At 40.6% G+C, this 21,727-nt stretch overlaps 1 protein-coding gene across 1 annotated transcript in view; it reads right to left on the reverse strand.

Annotated features, from left to right (window-relative positions):
• Positions 1 to 21,727, reverse strand: part of orc4 (origin recognition complex, subunit 4) — a 79,766-nt gene that overhangs the window by 35,939 nt on the left and 22,100 nt on the right. The window contains exons 5-8 of the mRNA XM_048535079.2: positions 20,372 to 20,462; positions 12,370 to 12,445; positions 1,834 to 1,919; positions 97 to 145 (exon numbers count right to left, since the gene is read on the reverse strand). Coding sequence (XP_048391036.1) covers positions 97 to 145; positions 1,834 to 1,919; positions 12,370 to 12,445; positions 20,372 to 20,462 — 302 coding nt within the window. The remainder of the gene's footprint in view (positions 1 to 96; positions 146 to 1,833; positions 1,920 to 12,369; positions 12,446 to 20,371; positions 20,463 to 21,727) is intronic.

The raw sequence follows: 21,727 nt of genomic DNA on the forward strand, positions 1-21,727 counted from the left end.
AAAACCAGAGATTTAATTTTGTGATTCACAACTATTATTTTAACCAATTAGTTTCAAATTTTAAAAAGTCTTCAGTAAAACAATATATACAAGTACCTTTTTTCAAAGCTTCAAGAAGGAAAGCAAGATTTTCAGCAAAACTCCCCTGTAATTAGAACATTTCATGTGGTCAGTGGACTTACACATAAAATAGTTAAAAATCAAAATAATCTGCTTAAGATTTGCTATGCACAATAAAGACCAACTTTTGAGAATCTGGATTTTTAATATTAGAGGCAGATGGATTTTGGTTTCTTTTTAGGAAGTTTTTTTCTTAGAGATCCAGAAGAACAATTGGAAAAACGACCTAAATACATCATTTGCAAGAAAGCATCTAACTTGGTAAGTGCCTAACCAGATATGTGATGTTAATTGATGAGATGTGTACAATGCTGAGTTTTAGAGATACAGAAAAACAAATGACTGGGGTCACAGGAGGCTTAGTTTGATCACATTTCAGAAGAATCGGGTATCAGTTTCACCCCAGTTGGAAGACGAAGATTTTCAGCTGAGGAGAGCCGACTCATCCTGGCAGAAAGGCAGGCCCGGTAATAGGCAGTGAGTGTCAGCTACAGGAGTGGACAATTCTGGAGCCTGGAACAAGCAGTCAGCATCACACAGCAGATCATGTAAAATTAGGACCCAGAGACTTGCGATCGGCATCACAAAGGGGATCTGTACAAGGGACTGAAAACAATGCAACAGTGGAATGTGCGCTAGGAGCTGCTTCTTGTAGTTTACTCTTCCTTTGATGCAGCAACTTTAAAACAGCAGGAGAAACTGATAAATAATGGTAAGTTTTGCTACTATTCTAATTGTAATCAATAGTTTTTAAAAGTTACTAGATGGAAGATCAACATGGACAGCGAGCATGTACATTCTGCAAGTGTGTGCGAAGTCACAGATGCACCATGAGTCCCAAACAAAGACATCTGCAGGGTGTGTGACTGACTGCACAAATTTGTAGTCCAGGTTTAAGGAACTAGAGTGGTGGATTGAGTGGGAGAGAGCATAACTTGAGGCCATCAAGACAAAATAGTCAACAAAAAAATCCAACAGGGCATTAAAGGAAAAAAAGGTCTTGATGTGAAGAGCAGCAAGAACAGAATTCACATGCACAGAGTGGTTGAAGCAACTGGTATAGATGCATTTAATGTGGAGCTAAGATAAACAAAAGGTAAGAGGAAGGTTATAATAGTAGATTTAGACGAGAAAAGAGTTCAAATGGATCATAAAGTACAAAATGTGGATTTTAGCGAAGAATGGCTCATTTCCATGTTATGTCTTTTACAACCCATGACTGTTAGCAGCTCTGGCAAGATTTGTCGTCCGAGAAACAGCTTAAACAATTACAACTATGTGGTTACAGGATACAGACTACTATACACAACATAGTTGGCATAATACAACTGGAGCATTCTTGTTATCATACATATCCATATTCTATTGAGCAGTCATTTAATTTTCAGTGGAATGGGAGAAGTAACCTGGCTTGAGCACATAGGTATGACTTCTTTTATTAAAAACAAGTTAGTTTGCAGTGAAATTGATCATGGTAGCTAAATTGTTGTGAATCGGACATATGCTTTTCTTGATGCACAATAATTTTTAAACTTTAAACTAGTTAACAATCATTAAACTGATTTCAAAAAGGTAGAGCAGGCCTGCAGACATTTAAGCTGTGAATTTACTGATTGTTCAGTAAACATGAGCTTGTTTTCACACAAAAACTTGGAACATGTTATTACAAAATGTCACAATTGGAAAATATTAGTGTAGTGTACAATGACTCACAAAAACTTTATCTCCAACAACATTCTCAAGCTGGAGCTGTCGTGTGATTTCTTTCAGTGCAACCTTGTCATCTGTTTGCAATAAACCTAAAACATAACCAAATAAAATGTCCAGTGTGGTCTTATTTATTCAATATTTATAAAACAAAAATGTTTTCCTGTTTGTAATATTTTTGATAAGTAACAAAAGGGTAGAAAAAGGTCCTCCCAACTCAAGAAAACATTCATCATACAAATTCAAAACTGTCCATATGCCAAAACTGTAAAAGGGAGGAGAGGGAGCAGCACACAATGCAGAATGCCAAAAAAAATTCTAACATTTGACAGTCGAGAGATCACAAAACAAAACCTAAAACTCTTTGTATGTGTTTAAGCAAGAGAGGAAACTGAAGATGGGCAACACAACATGATTAATTCTTGCAGAAGTATATGAAAATACAGGGCAACAATTAACAATGTACTATCAAAGAACAAAAAATAAGCTGTTTGCATACTTCTGATGGTGACTTCAGTGGAACAGCAGTTCTATGGAGGTTGAAGCCAACAGGAGTTAAAACTAATAAAACAATGAAAAGATGGAGCCAGTAGGTGGAAAAACAGAAAGAAAGAACTTTTTTTCAAAAACGGTAAATTGCACAAGACCAACCACAGATTTTGTTTAAGAACAGGGAGTAACACTTAAATCTTAAGTGAGGGGAAAAAGAAAACTGGGAGAGCCCCTGCTTCTGATGTGTATGATTACGTTGCAAATAAGCTAGTGCCATTCCGAACCAAAAAAGAGAACTCTCCCTCCTCTCATTGCCTTTTCTATCCTTTTTATAGGATCTATACCCTAGGTGCTAATCAGAAGGATTTGGGCGGGGGGGAGTGAAGGAAGAAGGAGAAAGAGAGTGCAGTTTTTGATTAGGGATAATATGATAGTTGTACTTAGGATATTCCTGGGAGTATATCCAGTAAAGTTATTTGATTAGAACTGAGAAGTAAGAAAAAGGCAATCCCTTATTGGAATTGTACTATGGACTCTTCCCTGGTAGTCAATAGGAAATTGAGAAGCAAAATTTGTAAGATCTCAAGTATCTGTAAGAATAACAGTTGTAAACCAAACGTGCAAGTTAGGTGGATTGGCCAAGCTACATTGCCCTGGTGTGCAGGAACATGTGGGTTAGCCATGGGATTATAGGGTGGGTGTGGTGGGGATGGGTCTGGATGGGATGTTCTGCAGACTCGATGGACCACATAGCCTCCTACTGCACTGCAGTGATGTTAAATATCACTTGAGAAGTGCATATAAATCTATGGGGTGAATTTGTATTTGCAAATTCATTCTATTTTGTTCAAAAAGTACACTATTTACAGACAGTCATTCAATGTGGTACTTTATAAATTCCTACTTTAGAAATAAAACCAGTCTGACTCCAAACCAAAACACAAACAGAGTTGTGAGAGCATGGAATGCGTTGCCAGCAGCAGTTGTGGAAGCAAGGTCACTGGGGACATTTAAGAGACTGCTGGACATGCATATGGTCACAGAAATTTGAGGGTGCATACATGAGGATCAATGGTCGGCACAACATCGTGGGCTGAAGGGCCTGTTCTGTGCTGTACTGTTCTATGTTCTATGTTCTATGTTCTATGTAATGGTAAGGGATTTTAACTTTTCAAACGTAGACAGGGACTGCTAGTGTTAAGGGCTTGAATGAGCAGGAATTTGTGAAAGGACAACAACATTTTCTGATTCAATACGTAGCTGAACCTACTAGTGAACAAGCGAAATTTGACCTGGTCTTGGGAAATAAGGCAAGGCAAGTGATTCAGGTGTCAACTGGGGGGCACTTTGGGGCCAGTGATCATATTTCGAATAGCTTTAAAATAGTGATAGAAAAGGATAGACTGGATCTAAAAAGTTAAAAGGTGCAAATTGGAGGAAGGCCAATCTTGATGGTATGAGGCAAGAACTCTCAAAAGTTGATTAGGAGAGGCTATTCCCAAGTAAAAGGGTTGTTAGAAAGTGGGAGGCCTTTACAAATGAGATAACGAGAGAGTCTGGAGGCAACATGTTCCTGTCAGTGCAAAAGGACAAGGCTGGTAAGTGTAGGGAATGCTGATGACAAGAGAAATCAAGGCTCTGATGAAGGAAAAGGAGGATTATGGCAATTATAGGCTGCTGGGATTGAGCGAATCACTCAAGGAGTATAAAAGGGCGGTAAGAACATACGGAGAGAAATCAGGAGGGCAAAAGGATGATATGATATAGCTTTGGCGAATAGGGGTAAGGAGAATCCAAAGAGATTCTATAAATACATTAAGGGCAAAAGAGTGAATAGGGAGAGAATAGGGCACCTTGAAAAAGGTCATCTATGGATGGAACTGCAGGAGATGGATGAGACAGTGAACAAGTATTTCGCATCAGTGTTTACTGTGGAGAAGAAGGATATGGAAGCTAGAGAACTTGGAGAAATAATGATATCTTGAGAAGTATTCATATTGTAGAGGTGGTTGTGCTGGACATCTTAAAGTGTGCAAAGGTGGATAACAAGAACAAAGAACAAAGGCCCTCCAAGCCTGCGCCAATCCAGATCCTCTGTCTAAACCTGTCACCTATTTTCCAAGGATCTGTATCCCTCTGCTCCCTGCCTATTCATGTATCTGTGTAGATACATCTTGAATGACGCTATCGTGCCTGCCTCTACCACCTCTGCTGGCAACGCGCTCCAGATACCCACCACCCTCTGCAGAAAGAACTTTCCATGCATATCTTCCTGAAACTTTTCCCCTCTCACCTTGAAATTGTGACCCCCTAGTAATTCAGTCCCCCACTCTGGGAAATAGCTTCTTGCTATCCACCCTGTCTATACCTGTCATGATTTTGTAGACCTCAAATCAGATTCCCCCTCAACCTCCATCTTTCTAATGTAAATAATCCTAAGCTACTCAACCCCTCTTCATAGCTAGCACCCTCCATACCAGGTAACATCCGAGTGAGCCTCCTCTGCACCCTCTCCAAAGCATTCAGATCGTTTAGGTAATGTGGCGACCAGAACTGTACGCAGTATTCCAAATGTGGTCGAACCAAAGTCCTATAAAAAACTGTAACATGACCTGCCGACTCTTGTACTCAATACCCCGTCCCATGAATGACAGCATGCCGTATGCCTTCTTGACCACTCTATCCATCTGCGTTGCCATCTTCAGGGTACAATGGACCTGAACACCCAGATCTCTCTGTGCATCAAATCCGCAGGACCAGACCAGATATATCTCAGAACTTTGTGGGAAGTTAGGGAAGGAATTGCTGGGCCCCATTCCGAGATATCTGCATCAATAGTTATGGCTGAGGTGCCAGAACACCAGAGAGGGGATAATATGTTGCCATTATTTAAGAAAAGGTGTTAAGACAAAGCCAGGGAGCTATAAACTGGTGAGTCAGATGGTGGGAAAGTTGTTCGAGGGGATTCTAAGGGACAGGATTACATGCATTTGGAAAGGCAGACTCATTACAGATAATCAATGATTGTGTGGGTGGGAAATAGTCTCTCACTGACTTGAGTTTTTTGAAGTAGTAGGAAAGAGGAATGATCAAGTCAGAATGGTGGACTTTGTCTACATGGACTTCAGCAAGGCGTTCAACAAAGTTTCCTATAGTAGATTGGTTAATAAGGTTAGATCACATGGAAGGGAGACTATTTGAATACAAAATTGGCTTGATGGTAGGAAACAAAAGGACGACAGTGGAGAGCTGTCCACCAGCCTATAGGCCTGTGACCAGTGGTGTGGCATATAAATTGGCGCTGGTTCCACTACTTTTTCTCATTTGTATAAATGATTTGGATGTAAATATAAGAAGAATGATCAGTAAGTTTGCACATGTGTCTTTGACAGGAAGAGTCATTCCATTCTTGCTCTGCAGCAGGTAGGGACTTGGGTGTTTGGCCCATAAGTGGTGATAACAGCACATAAGAAACCATGCATTTCATGCTTGTTGGCCATTCATTGGGCCTCCAGTGCTTTCTCCACCCACCACAGGTGCTGTTAGTTGCAGGTTTGTGGTTGGACCTCTGCCTACCTCGAGGCCTGACTTTTCTCTTCTGGAGTGCGGTGCTGTTTTACATTCATAAGCCATATGCTTCCGGCTAATCAGTTCTTGGATCTCCTGATTGTTTATCAACCCAGTCTTGGTGTTTCTTGGTTGAGTTTTTGCAGGCATTGATGATGGCAGTCGAGGGCAGACCAGAGGTTGTTGGGATTTTGCAACTCAGTGTTGCCAAGGGTCACTAGAGTTGTGGAGAGAAGTTGGCTGCAAAAGCCTTTTTTCTGGGTCTTTGAGTGCCTCAAATGTTGAGCTTATTGTGGCACTGCTGCTGTTGTTTCTGAGCAGTACAGATAAGATAAACAGCAGCTGCCTTTTTCCTCGGGTGGGGGATTTCAATGCTGGGGTCTTCAATGTTGGGGTCATATTTTAAAGGTGAGAGGAGAAAAAGATTTAAAAACACACAAGGGGCAACTTTTTTTTCTAAAAACAGAGTGGTTTGTGTGTGGAATGACCTTCCATAGGAAGTGGTGGATGTAGGTACAGTTACAACATCTAAAAAACATTTGGGCAAGTACAAGGATCAAAAATGTTTGGAGGGATGTGAGTCACATGCAGGCAGGCGGGGTTTGAACATAGAACAATACAGCGCAGAACAGGCCCCTCAGCCCTCAATGTTGTGTCGACCTCTGAACTAAATCTAAGCCCATCCCCCTACACTATCCCATCATTATCCATATGCTTATCCAAGGACTGTTTAAATGTCCCTAATGTGGCTGAGTTAACCACATTGGTAAGGGTGTGAAATGTCCTGCCTGCCACTGAGTGCAGAGCCTGCCTCTGACATCTGTCTTAAATCCATCACCCCTCAATTTGCAGCTAGGCCACCTCGTACAAGCCGACGTCATCATCCTAGGAAACTGACTCTCACTGTCCACCCCATCTAATCCTCTGATCATCTTGTTATGTCTCTATTAAATCCCCTCTTAGCCTCCTCTCCACTGAGAACAGACCCAAGTCCCTCGCAGCCTTTCATAGGGCCTGCGCTCCAGACCAGGCAACATCCTGGTAAATCTCCTCTGCACCTTTTCCAATGCTTCCACACCCTTCCTGTAATGGGGCGACCAGAACTGCACACAATATTCCAAATGAGGCTGCACTTGCATTTTGTACAGCTGCAGCATGACATCACGGCTCTGGAACTCAATCCCTCTACCAATAAAACCTAACACACTGTAAGCCTTCTTAACAGCACTATCAACCTGGGTGGCAACTTTCAGGAATCTATGTACATGGTCACCAAGATCCCTCTGCACATCCACACTATCAAGAATCTTTCCATTGACCCAGTATTCTGCCTTCCTATTATTCTTCCCAAAGTGAAGCACCTCACATTTATCTGCATTGAACTCCATTTGCCATCTTTCAGCCCAATTCTGCAGTTTATCCAAGTCTCCCTACAACATTTTTCCACACTGTCCACCACTCCACCGACTTTAGTGTCATCTGGAAACTTATTAACGCATCCACCTATGCCCGCGTCCAAGTCATTTGTAAAAATGACAAACAGCAGTGGTCCCAAAACAGATCCTTGAGGCACACCACTAGTAACCGGACTCCAGGCTGAATATTTTCCATCAACCACCACTCGTTGCCTTCTTACAGACAGCCAGTTTCTAATCCAAACTGTTAAATCTCCTTCAATCCCATGCCTCTGCATTTTCTCCAAAAGCCTACCATGTGGAACCTTAATCAAAGGCTTTACTGAAGCCCATGTATACCATGTCAACTGCCCTACCTTCATCCACATGCTTGGTCACCTTCTCAAAAAACTGAGGTTTGTGAGACATGACCCGCCCTTGACGAATCCATGTTGACTACCTCCGAGCGAATTGTTGCTCACTAGATGATTATAAATCCTATCTCTTACAATCCTTTCCAAAACTTTTCCTACAACATACGTAAGGCTCACTGGTCTATAATTACCTGGGTCATCTCTACTGCCCTTCTTGAATAAGGGTACAACATTTGCAATCCTCCAGCCCTCTGGTACTGAACCTGCAGAGAATGAGGATTCAAAGATCAAGGCCAAAGGCTCCACCTAGCTTCCCAGAGAATCCTCGGAAAAATCCCATCCAGCCCAGGGGGTTTATTACCTTCACACCTTTCTAGAATTGACAACACCTCCTCCTTACTAACCTCAATCCTAATAGCCCATATCTCAGTCTTCTCCTCCACAATATTCTCCTGTTCCACAGTGAAAACAGATGAGAAATACTTGTTTAGCACCTCGGATCTCCACAGGGTCCACACACACAACTTCCCATTTCTGTCTTTGACTGGCCCTATTCCTACCCTAGTCATCCTTTTATTCCTCACATACCTATAGAAAGCTTTAGAATTCTCCTTTAAATCGACCTGCTAATGTCTGCTCACATCCCCTCCCTGCTCTTCTTAACTCTCTTTAAATCCTTCCGAGCTAATCTGTAACTCTCCATCGCCTCATCTGAACCATCTCGTCTCAACGTCACTTAAGACTACCCTCTTCTGCTTAACAAGAGATACAATTTCCTTAGTAAACCACGGTTCCCTTATCTCCTCCTCCCTGCCTGACAGGGAGGCACAATATCTGTTCCTTAAACCAGATCCACATTTCAACTGTCCCCATCCCCTGCATTTTGCTACCCCATTCTATGCCTCCTAAGTCTTGCCTAATTGCATTATAATTGCCCTTCCCCCATCTATAGCTCTTGCCCTGTGGCAGGCTCCTATCCCTTTCCATTGCTAAAGTAAACGTAACCGAATTATGGTCACTCTCTCTAAAGTGCTCACCTCCCACTAAATCAAACACCTGGCCTGGTTCATTACCAAGTACCAGATCCAGTGTGGCCTCCCCTCTTGTCGGCCCTTCGACATACTGTGTCAGGAAACGCTCCCGCACATATTGGACAAAAACTGATCCATCCGACATACTAGAGTAATAGCATTTCCAGTCAATGTTGGGTTTGGGATTATGGACAGCTTGAACTGGTTGGACCGAAGGGTCTGTTTCTGCACTGTATAAATGACTGACACCAAAATTGGTGGCGTAGCAGATAAAGTATGACCTTGATCAGATGTGCTAATGGGCTGAGGAGTGGCAGATGGAGTTTTATTTAGGTAAATGTGAGGTGTTGCATTTTGGAAAGGCAAGTAAGGACAGGACTGATACACTTAATGGTAAGATCCTGGGGAGTGCTGCCCAAAGAGATCTTAGGCTGTCAGTTCATAGTTCCCTAAAGATGCAATCACAGGTAGACAGGGTAGCGACAACGTTGTTTGGGGCACCTGCCTTTATTGGTCAGTGCACTGACTACAGGAGTGCATCATAGTGCGGTTGCATGGGGTGCTGCTTAGGTCGCTTTTGGAATACTGCGTCCAATTCTGGTCTCCCTGCTATAGGAACGATGTGCTTAAACTTGAAAGGGTTCAGAAAAGATTTAGATAGATGTCAGAGGGTTTGAGCTATTGGGAGTGGCTGAATAGGCTGGGCTATTTTCCCTGGAGCAAAGGTTGAGAAGTGACCTTATAAAGGTTTAGAAGGTCATGTGAAGCATGGATAGGGTGAATAGCCAAGGACTTTTCCTTAAGGTAGGGGAATCCAAAACCAGAAAGGGATAGGTTTAAGGTAAGTGTGGAAAGACTAGAAGGGATGTAAGGGACAACTTTTCCACGCAGAGGGTGGTGTGTGTATAGAATGAGCTGTTAGAGGAAGTGGAGGCTGCTACTATGGCAACATTTAAAAAGACATCTAGATGGGTACTTGAACAGGAAGAGTTTAAGCCATATGCTGACAAAATGGGACTGATTAATTTAGGATATCTGGTCAGCGTGGATGAGTGAGCATCAGGGTCTGGTTCAAGTTGTCACTATGCTTGTTAGTTCATTTGAACATGAGAGTGAGAGCGAGACACACCAGTTGAATAAGCGGTCAAGACCTTAACAAGCAAGCTCAATCAGGTAACAAGTTCCAGATGGCATAATTTACTATGCAGTTTCTGAAGCAAAATTACTTAATCATATAGAATTGGAGTATTGCTGAAGCAAATAAAGACACTTTGTCAAAGTCTTTCACCATGCATTCATCAATATGGTCACAAAATGAAACATTTCCACAAAACGTATCTTTTCCTCAACAATGATATATCCAAATTCAACATTTTGGTGCCAACTCCAAGCCCTCATGCACACGACTCGGCATCTCCTTTCTTGTTCTATCTTAACAAGTATTGGGGGTCTTCTATCTCTCAAATAACAATTCCAATTTCCCATCCACTCCATCGTTTAAACCAAACCCTTAACCACACTGATCTGACATTCCTTCAACGGAGCTTTTGCAAAATGCCCTAGCACATCATGCCAGAAAACATTCCAGAGAATGTAGTTGATTTAAAATGTAAGCTGCTTCTTCTCAAACTGCTGCCTTTCTGTACATAATTTCTGTTAAAGTACTTTTCCCCATTTTTTTAAAAAATGGTTTAACCACCCTTCATCAACTTTCCATATTTTCTTTGGTCATGAAAAGGAGTCTGTTCCTCTTTCTCCTTGATGTGTTTGCAGAAATTGTTTCTCCTGCATTATGTTTATATTTTGTTTCTTAATCATGTCAGTGTTTCATTTGTTTAGTCTGAGCTTATTGGTATCAGGAAAATAAAGGCTTTATCCTTCAGAATGTGTTTCACATGTCATCTAGTGAGGTGTCCATAACCTGCCCTAATTCCCTGCATTGTTTGCACACTTTTTGATTTTAATCCCTTTTTTAAAAGAGTTAGTTTTGAGCACATATAATACCCAAAATTATCCTGTGGTTCCACATCCTCAGCAGTATCAGAATTACTGCTCCCTGCACATTGCTGAAGTCTTTGGTAAGCAACTGTTCAACACGAATAATAATTCTTGTGAATCTCCTGATGCATTAGGTCAAGAGTTACCAATTATATTTACCAACTCTGGCTTTACATCATTTTGTCTTCTCCAACTCTTGGTGTGGGCTTGATTTGTTCTTTGTTTGAAGAATTCACTTTTACGTTCAGCACACTGTCTTTGTAGAGCCAATAATGATTCCCTCAAAATAATTAGGAGGACTGGCACATGATGATTTGAAGGTCTGTAGCTTAGAAGTTCTCTTTTATTGATTACATTAGGTGATTCTTTAACTGCACCTGCTTCCCAGGTGCTCCTTAAAGTCTGGACTAGCCAGGAGCACTTGGCAGGCAGGTACAGTTACAGAATCATCTAATATAAATCAATAAAAATTATACTTATATCCATAATACATATACTCTTGATTGGACTCTCACCACAGTCCCTAATTCCACAATATTATTTTAATGGTTTGTTCTAAACCATTCAGCTATGCCTCTATTCTTGTTCTCCAGTTCATAAAAGCCACTTATTGTCAATAGCCACCTATTGATTACCTTCTATCCTGCAAGTGGGTTTTCATCCTGCCATGAAAATGAAATGTATCCGGGTCCAAAATTTGCAGTGTACTTCAACAAAAGAATTTGGCTGCATCTTAGTCTTGATTGGTTACAAGTCAGTCATGAAACTTAAACAGTGTGGAGATTTGGCTTGTGTTGTAAAGTTCAACCAGGGATCATCATAAGACCATAAGACATAGGAGTGGAAGTAAGGTCATTCGGCCCATCAAGTCCACTCCACCATTTAAATCATGGCTGATGGGCATTTCAACTCCACTTCCCTGCACTCTCCCCGTAGCCCTTGATCCCTTCCGAGATCAAGAATTTGTCAATAGATGCCTTCAAGGCATCTAACATCCCGGCGTCCACTGCACTCCGTGGCAATGAATTCCACAAGCAGTCCACATCCAAATGCAAATCACAATGCCAATATAAACAGAAGAACCACCTACGATTATTATTTGTTGGTTTATCTCAGTTAAACTATGTTTTAGCACCATTGCTAACTAAAGATCAAAGTACAAAATGATCAGTAATTTTTGCACAAATTTATCACATAAATGTAATTTTCTTTGGAGCTGTATCAGCAAAGCAGATGGGTCAATTAAAACAAAAATCAGGAAAATATACAACCCTTCTCTCCCTCCAACATAAAGAAAGGTACATCTTGAAAGTTTTCACATCTCAACATAGATTCACTCCATATGAAGTGATCTGGGAGGATACAGTAAGGTACAGCCCAAATGTCAGTCAATGGGGGACATTTTTTGTATTCATCTGGAGTGTAAAACTGGCAGTGTTGATTGGGTACCCATTCTAGAAATCAATTTGCTCTTCCACACATACCAAAAAAGGGAGGAAAGTAGTTTGGTATTTACCATAGGCATCCAGGCAGTGATGCCATTTTTTAATGCTAAAGGAACATGTTGAAAATTACACTCCATCTCATCAAATCTGTACTCACTGCAATACAAGTCACGTCAGTTTAAGTATTTACACAAATTCCTCAGTTCCACTAGTAAAAGGCAGCACACAAAATGTGACTCACCATTTAAGTGGACTTGTAGAAGATTCTCCTTAACATATTTCATTTCCATAAGTTCATTCAACACACTCTTCAGCAGCTGAAGCAAAAACATCAAAATTTAAAGCATCAACTCTGTCCACAGGCAGTTTTGTTTTGTGAACTTAACCCCTGAAAAATGAAGCATGTGTCATAGATTTTCAAATGTAAGACTCATAAATTAGTACCAGGTCCCAATTAATATGATTATTTTAGCACTGATACAAATAACACTTCAGGCCTCTCGTGGTACAGTAGTGTCACTGCCGTGAACCAGAAGACATGGGTTCAAATCCCACCTGCTCCAGAGGTGTGCAATAACATCTCTGAACAGGTTGATTTGAAAATACCTACAATATTTTGGGTTGATATCCTAAACCTAATTCAGTCAGGTTATTTTTTCCTCTTTTTTTCCTGGCAGAAGCACAGAATAATAAATGACATCTGTAAATTGGGTGAATGAGAACTGACAGCAAGACAGACAAAGTGGGTGAGAAGAGTGAGAAAGGGATAAAGTCAATTAAATCCATGTAGCTGTTACAGACAGGGATTCAAGAGAATACTGCACAACCAGCCCAGTTCGTCCCCTCCCCTCACTGAACCGCACAACCAGCCCAGCTCTTCCCCCCCACCCACTGCATCCCAAAACCAGTCCAACCTGTCTCTGCCTCCCTAACCGGTTCTTCCTCTCACCCATCCCTTCCTCCCACCCCAAGCCGCACCCCCAGCTACCTACTAACCTCATCCCACCTCCTTGACCTGTCCATCTTCCCTGGACTGACCTATCCCCTCCCTACCTCCCCACCTATACTCTCTCCACCTATCTTCTTTACTCTCCATCTTCGGTCCGCCTCCCCCCCCTCCCTATTTATTCCAGTTCCCTCTTCCCATCCCCCTCTCTGATGAAGGGTCTAGGCCCGAAACGTCAGCTTTTGTGCTCCTGAGATGCTGCTTGGCCTGCTGTGTTCATCCAGCCTCACATTTTATCTTGGAATTCTCCAGCATCTGCACTTCCCATTATCTCTAATACTGCACAAGTGTTGTTTCTGGGTACGATACAATCTGTTTTGATGCTTCAATTTATAAATGGGTGTTTTGGGATTAATGTGATTATACTTCTAATGCAGCGAGTTTTGAGAAGATTTGTAGCTCAGGTTGCGGTTCTGGATGTGAGTTTGCTCACTGAGCTGGAAGGTTAGTTTTCAGACGTTTCGTCACCATTCTAGGTAACATCATCAGTGAGCCTCCGGTGAAGTGCTGGCGTTATGTCCCGCTTTCTATGTTACCTAGAACGGTGACGAAACGTCTGAAAAACTAACCTTCCAGCTCAGCGAGCAAACTCACATCCACTTCTAATGCAGGTTTAGAAATTTTTAAATTGATGTTATAACTAGATTGTTTGGTACATTCTCTCATCTTAATATATTTTATTGTTAAAAGTCTGCAATATTGCATGCTGGTGTTTCAGACAGATCACTATTAATAATCAAAACAAAATATGATGTATCAAGCTAGGTTTCAATCTGGGATCTGACTTCTGTGCTATATCACTTCTGTGGCTCAATGATTTGAAAAATGCCATTCAGCCCATCTTGTCCATGCTGACCCACAGACACCCAGATGCCTTTTCTAATCCTATCTTCCTGTATCTTACAACACTGGAGGTGCAGATCCAGATTCTTTTTTCTTTTTTTAAAAAAAAAGTAAGATTTAGGGTCTCAGCCTCTGCCTCCACCTCCAACTTAGGCAGTGCATTCCAGACACCCACCACCCTGTGTCAAAGAAGTTTTTACTCATGTTTAATCCTTCTGCCACTTAGCTTTAACATATGACCTTTGGTTTTTGAGCTCTACCAAGGGATCAGATTCTATCTATTCTCATTCTTTTTCTTTACCCCTCAATTTTGTACACCTTGATTGCACCCCCAAACCTTCTCTGCTCCAAGGAAAACAACCTCAACCTATTCAATCTCTCCTTAACAATATAATTCCCCAGCCTCGACAACAGTCTAGTAAATCTTTTCTGTACTTTCTCCAGAACAATTACTTCCTTCCTGCAATGTGGTGACCAGAACTGCAAACAATATTTCTGTTTTGGCCTCACTGGACATATAATCAGAGTCACAGATGTACAACACTGAAACAGACCCTCCAGTCTAACTCATCCGTGCTGGCCAGATATCCTAAATTAATCTAGTCCCATTTTCCAGCATTTGGCCCACATCCCTCTAACCTTTCCTAGTCATATACCCATCCAGATACCTTTTACATATTGTAATTGTACCAGCCTCCACCACTTCCTCCAGCACCTCATTCCATACATGGTACCACCTTCTACATGAAATGTTGCCCCTTAGGTCCCTTTTATCTCTCCCCCCAACCCCCCCCACCTTAAACCTATGTCCCCTAGGTTTGAACTCCCCCACCCCAGGGAAAAGAAGATCTTGTGCTTTTGCCCTATCCATGCCCCCCATAATTTTAGAAGTCTCTGCAAGGGGTCACCCCTCAGCCTCCAACACTTTAGGGAAAACTGCCCCAACCTATTCAGCCTCTCGCTGTAGCGCAAACCCTTCAGCCCTGGCAACATCCTTGTAAATCTTTTCTGCACCCTCTCAAGTTTCATAACATTCTTCCTAGAGCAGAGAGACCAGAATTGCATGCAGTATTCCAAAAGTGACATAACCAATGACCTGTACAGCCACATGACCTCCCAACTTCTATATTCAATACACCGACCAATAATGATATGCATACGATATGCCTTCTTCACTATCCTACCTACCTTTGACTCCACTTTCAAGGAACTACAAACCTGTTTTCCAAGGAGTCTGTTCCACAATATTCCCCAGGACCTTATCATATAAATCCTGACCTGATTTGCTTTTTCAAAATGTAACACCTCAGATTTATCTAAATTAAACTCCATCTGCCACTCCTCAGCCTATCAGCCCATCTGATCAAGATCCCGTTGTACTCGGGAGGCTTACTTCTTTGGTGTTCACTACCTCCTAGTTTGGTGTCATCTACAATCTTAATAACCATACCTCCCACATTCACATCTAAATAAATTAAATAAAAGCAACAAAAAGCTATGGACTCAGCTCTGGTCCTTGTGGCACAGGCCTCCAGACTGAAAAGCAACCCTCCATTACTATCTTGTCTTCTACCTTTGAGCCAGTTTATATCCAAATGGCTAGAACTCTGTATTCCAAGGGATCTAACCTTGCTAACCAGTCTATCATGAGGAACCTTGTTGAACATCTTGCTGAAATCCATATAGACATGTCCAGTAACATCAGCTAGGATGATGACAATGAGTTAATATCAACACCAAATTCTCTGTTCCTGATTTTAGGAGCAAATAATAGCCTTTAATTTAAGTGCCCACCAATTAAAACAGTTTGACAAACATGAAAGACAGAAATTATTAAATTTTGTCAAGTATATTCTATTAGGAAAAGAAGTTAAAAGTGCCCTGCAGCAATTACAATAAGACCATTTTTAAAAAACTGGCATATGACTATCAATTCGAACGAATCTTCCACCAACTACAGAATGAAGTTTGCACTTTTCATTAAAAGGTTAATTTACTGAATTGATTGCATAATTTCAAATGTTAATCTGAATAGTATATTAATTCGGTTAAATCAATCCATACAGCAATACACATGTCCAATTCTTAAAAAAAAAACACAAGCAAATGCAACAAAACAGTCCTCAAAACATAAGAAAAAGAAAACTTACAAGTAAAGTCACACCTTTTAACTAGTGGTCTAACCAAACACAATTATTGCCTTGACACACAAGAATGGAAAATAAAAAGAAAAGATCATTCTACACATTAAAGTAGTTTTCAAATTAACTCATGGTAACAATTTTTTGAATGTCCTGCATGTTTCTGTCACTGCCATTCAGACTGAGATTCTTTCCAAGTCACAAACATGCCCTAAGGCCAGCCATTCAAAGACAGTAGACAAGCAAAGGTCTTGCTTCTATGTTTAATATCCAGCAGAGATTTTTTTTTAAACTAATTCATTTCAGTGTTGTCAGTAGGCAGGTTGATAGAGACAAAAAAAAAAATCAGGTTGGTCGTTGGTAGAGGATATCAAGAAAAGGAAATTGTGGAATGTCTACAAGATTTTTTTTTAAAATGGAGCAGTTTGTGGTAGAGCTCACAAGGGAACAGGCAATTCTGGATTTGGTGATGTATAACGAGGTAAACTTGATGAGGGAGCTTAAGGGTGAAGGAACCCTCAGGGGACAGTGACCATCATATGGAACAATTCACCATGCAGTTTGAGTGGGAGAAGCTGGAATTGATGTAATGGTATCACAACTGAGTAAAAGTAATTACAAACACATGAGGGAAGAGGTGTCCAGAGTTTTTTGAATGAGGAGCCTAGCAGTGAGGATGGTGGAGCAACAATGGCAAGAAATTCTGTGGGTAATTTAGGGGATACAGCAGAAATTAATCCCATGGAAGCAGCAGTACACTACGGGGAGGATGAGAGAACCATGGCAAGTCAGGGACATCATAAATGCAAAAGTGAAGAGAAGTGAAGCGAAGCTTAGTGGGAAGCCAGAGGTTTGGGAATCCTTTAAAAGCCAGCAGAAGGTAACTAAAAAACACACAAATAGGGATGGGGTGAAGATTAGGTTAAAGCAATAACATAAAAAGAAGATTGCAAGAGATCTTTCCGATATCTAGAAAGGTCAGAGAGGCAAGAGTGGGCACTAGAAAATGAGTTTGGAGAACTAGCAACAGGGAACAAAGAAATGGCAGAAGAACTGAACAGGTAGCTTACATCAGCTTCACAGTGAAAGACACCAGCAACAGTGCAGAACTTCAAGGAGATTCAGGGCAAAGGTGAATGTAATGGCCATCACTAAGGAGAAGGTGCCAAGGAATCAGAGACGTCTGAAAGTGATAAAAAGAAATCAGCCGGACCAGGTGGATTACACCCTAGAGTTCAAAAGAAGGTAGAGCAGTGTGCGGAGATATTGGTAGAAGGATGGACAGAAAAGGAAGTGCTGTAACTTTGTTTGTAAAAGGAAGAGATCAGGGCTGCAGTGAGATACTGCACAGAGATCAGGGCTGCAGTGATATTGCTCTGGAGATACAGACACAAATTAGTCTGGGTAGAAATATCAAGGGAAAGAAGTCCCTGGTGGGAGTAATCAATGGGTCCCCTGACAGTAGTTCCATAGCAGCACACAGTACAAATCAAGAAATGCCAAGGGCCTGCAAGAACGATATGACAATAATCATGAGCGCTTTTAATATGCGGATAGACTGGATAAATCAAATTGGCAAGGGTAGCCTCAGGGGAAAAAAAAAAGTTCACTGAATGTATTAGAGATTGATTTTTGAAGCGATATGTTGGTGAACCAGCCAGGGAGCAGACTATTTTGGATTCAGTGTTGTGTGATGATATGGGATTAATCTTAGTAAATGGGATCTCTTAGTAAAGGATTTTCTTGGGAAGACAGAAAGACTAAAAAAGGTAGCACAGTTGATGAACAATGACAGACATTAAAAAGATATGCAGCCCTTCCTAACTGAAATATATTGTACAAAGAAAGACTGAAGCAGAAGTGGTGGTAGTGGTTGGCAGGAAGAATGCAAAACAAATTTTAAAAATCCATTACTATGTTAAAGATAAAGGTGAGCACTAAGACATACCATATGGCAAAGGTCAGTGGCAGACTGGAAAACGTAGAAACTTTTAAAAATCAACTAAGGATTACTGAAAAAGTTGTTAAAACAGCAAAAAGGTTCATTAAGGAAGAAAATTAGTGCAAAATATAAAACAATGAAAAAAAATGAAAAAAAAAATGGACAAGGCTAAACAGAGTGAAGAATGTGCTCAAGCCATGGGGATTAAAGGCAGTCAAGTCCCTCGAACTACATCTTAAGGTCTTAAAGGAAGTGGCAACAGAGGTAGTGGATACATTGGTTGTAATATTCCAAACTTGCTGGATTCAGGAAAGGTTACATTAGCTTATTTTCCAAATCGACTAGAAAGTCTATATTCAAAATAAAAAGGAAGGGTGGCTGAAAGTAGGAAACTAGCTAGTTTAACATCAATCATTGGGAAATAGTTGGAAACAATTAATAAGGAAGTAGGAACAGGACATTTGGAAAGTCAAAAAAACAGAACCAGTATGATTTTATGGAAGGCAAAAATTGTGTTCAACTAAACTGCTAATATTTTATTCAAAGTTGTAACAAGCAACATAGATAATGGGGGTCCTGTCGCTTTAGTATATCTGGACTTCCAGGAGGTATTTGATAAAGTGCTGCACAAAAGCTTAGCACACAAGAACATCTGGGGTTAGCTTGGTTGGAGAATTTGCTAACTAACAGAAGCCAGAGTCAGCATGAGTGGTTTTGCTAGGGTATCACACAACTCAGTCCTCAGGCCCTAACTACTCGCAATCTACATTAATGACAGATGCACAGATAGAAAATACCTTTGCCAAATTTGCAGATGGCACTAAAATAAGAGGCAAGGTAATGTAAAATGAACAAATAAAGGAGATTTACAAATGGAATGGATGAGTTGAGTTAGGTAAATAGCCAAAATTTGGGAGAGACAGTTTAGCATGGATAAGTGTGGGGTTATCAATTTTGGTCAGGAGAATAAAAAGGCAACTTATTATCTAAGTGGAGAGAAGCCTTAGTGCTTTGGTGCAGAGGGATCTGGGTGTCCTCTTGCATGAATCAGAAAAGCGGCTATGCAGGTAATGAGGAGGGCAAATGGAATTTTGCCACTTATTGCTAAAGGAATGGAGTAGAAAAGTAGGCAAAAAATTTACTGTAAAGCTACAAGGCACATCTGAAGTACTGTGTACAGTTTCGCTTCCCTTCCTTGAGGAAGGATGTAATTGCATTGGAAGCACTTCAGAGAAGCTTCACTAGTTTAATTCCAGGGATGAAAGGCTTGGGTCATCTGTTTAGGCTGAATATCTCAGGCCTGTACTCAAGTTTAGAAGAACGAGATCTGAGGTATACAAGATGCTATAAGAACTGAAAGTAGATGTAGAGCACTCATTTCTCTTTGTGAGGCAATCTAGAAGTGCGAGGTCACAGTTTTAGGCTAGACTGGCAGATTTAAAGCAGAGAGAAGGAAGAATCATTTCTCTCAAAAAAGACTGAATCTGTGGAATTCACTACCCTAGAGTTCCAAGTATGCCAGAATGTAGAGAGATTTTAATTAGTTCTGTATTAAAAAGAGAATGGGAGGAGGTAGGAAAAAGACAGACATTGAGATGGAGAAGAGATCAGTAATGATCATATTACATAGTGCAGCAGGCTCAAAGAGCTGAATTACTGACTCCTGCTTCTACTTCTTAAGTAATAACAACCTAAAAATCTCCAAGCGAAGCCCACTACTTTAGATCCTCTCCATCTGGTTGCAATGAAACAAATGTCAATTCCACCCTATACTCTGCCCATCTTGCTCTAAGATGCTCATCCTCAAAACGATCTGCAGACTGTTATTGCAAAGCTTTCCTTGTTGTGTCATATCCTGCACTCTATGTAAACATAAGCCTATTTGAAACTCTACCTCTTACATCCTATTATTATATAGGATTTCCAATTACTCCAACTTCCCTGTTGTCCCTGACTGGTGGCTCCCAAACATTAGAAAAGTTCTAATCGTCGTCCATAAATTCATAAGCATTAATCACTGCCTGTTTCTGGTATTTCCTCCAGTCCTACCTAGTTAGTTTTATTCAAGTTTTCAAATTCAGTACCACTCAAATATTTCCTCTTCAACGGAGAAGAGAATATATTTTTTGTCCCATGGTTTTGCACTGGTCTATCTTGCAGTTGCTATTACACTTGAATGTCACTAAAGGCTGTACTGTTCCATTACTACAACTACTAATGTATCATTGTGAGACCAAACCATCTGGAAACTTGATATTGCAATTTCCCTCAAGAGTTAGGCAAGAGATAAAGTTACATAAACAATACAAACCATTGTCTTTCCTACTCCTCGGGGACCAACAATGAGGACAGAGTTACTCTCCCCCTGAACAGCTGTTTGTTTCAGAAGATCCATCAAATTTCTGGAAAATAACAAAGTAGCACATCAAATTTAAACGCTGTAAAAATACTCTGAAAAGGTGATTGCACTTTCAGCATGAATTGTATAGTGGTCTCATTTTCTTTATCAGAGGGGGTGTCTTGCACAATTCTATTTTCATACATTCTGCTAAAAATGGTTTAAGCAATCATTTGTGTACTTAAAAAAAATTTTTAAAAAAGGTAGAAATTTCCAAGTCATGTTGCTATTTAAGACTTTAAAATGAATTGGGGAAACTTACTGAAATCTGTCATGTATTTCAACTGAGCCAAGACATGGAATTTATATCCGAACGAACTGCTGAATTTATTGAAGAAGTCACTCGAAAGATACTTGGACATGTACATGGATTGAAAAGAAAAGAAAATTCTAAAAATACACAGTATGTCAACCAGTATCTGTGGTCTGAGGAACGTTGATCCAAGTTTGGTGAACATTACCTATAGGTATTGGTTATATTAGATAACTGGGTAATATGGGTGAATAACTGGTTAGAGGCAGGAGTGGGATTAAAGAGAATGTTCCTTGATTGACAAAACCTGACAAATATGAAACGCTGCAAACACTTGTTCTGGGAACAATGCAAACTTAGTAGATCACTGAACCTCAAACCTACTTGGCTAAATCAATAAGACCATGCCCGATTTGTTTCTGCTTAAAATTTGTCCACTTCCAATAACTCCTGATTCCACAACCTAACAAGAATCCCTCCACCGCTGTCTTAAAAACATTCATTCAATCACCTTACCACAACCATCTTGGTATAAAGGGATGCAAAGCTGCACAATCCTCAGAGGAAAAGAAATTAACTTCAATTTTTAAACCATGTCCTCATGTCCTGGCCTGACCCACAAGAATAAACAAACATTCTTCCCATATCTACTTTGTCAAGTAGATTTAGGATTTTGTATACTTAAATCAAGTCACCCACACTCTACTAAATTCCAGTAAAAAACACACCCTGCCTGTCCAATCTTTTGTCAAGGAAACATGCTCATTCCTGGTATCAATCAAGTAAATCATCTCCAAAACATTTGCTTGTTTAAAGAAAGCGAGCAAAACTAAGCATAGTATTTTGAAATGTGGTCTTACCAATGCTCTACAATGGTGTAGCACAACATCCCACGTTTTATAACGAAGCGTGGAGCTGGATGAACACAGCAGGCTAAGCAGCATCTCAGGAGCACAAAAGCTGACGTTTCGGGCCTAGACCCTTCATCAGAAAAGGGAGATGGGGAAGGGTCTAGA

Source organism: Stegostoma tigrinum, chromosome 7 (genome assembly GCF_030684315.1).
Source record: "Stegostoma tigrinum isolate sSteTig4 chromosome 7, sSteTig4.hap1, whole genome shotgun sequence".
Taxonomy (NCBI): Eukaryota; Metazoa; Chordata; class Chondrichthyes; order Orectolobiformes; family Stegostomatidae; genus Stegostoma; species Stegostoma tigrinum.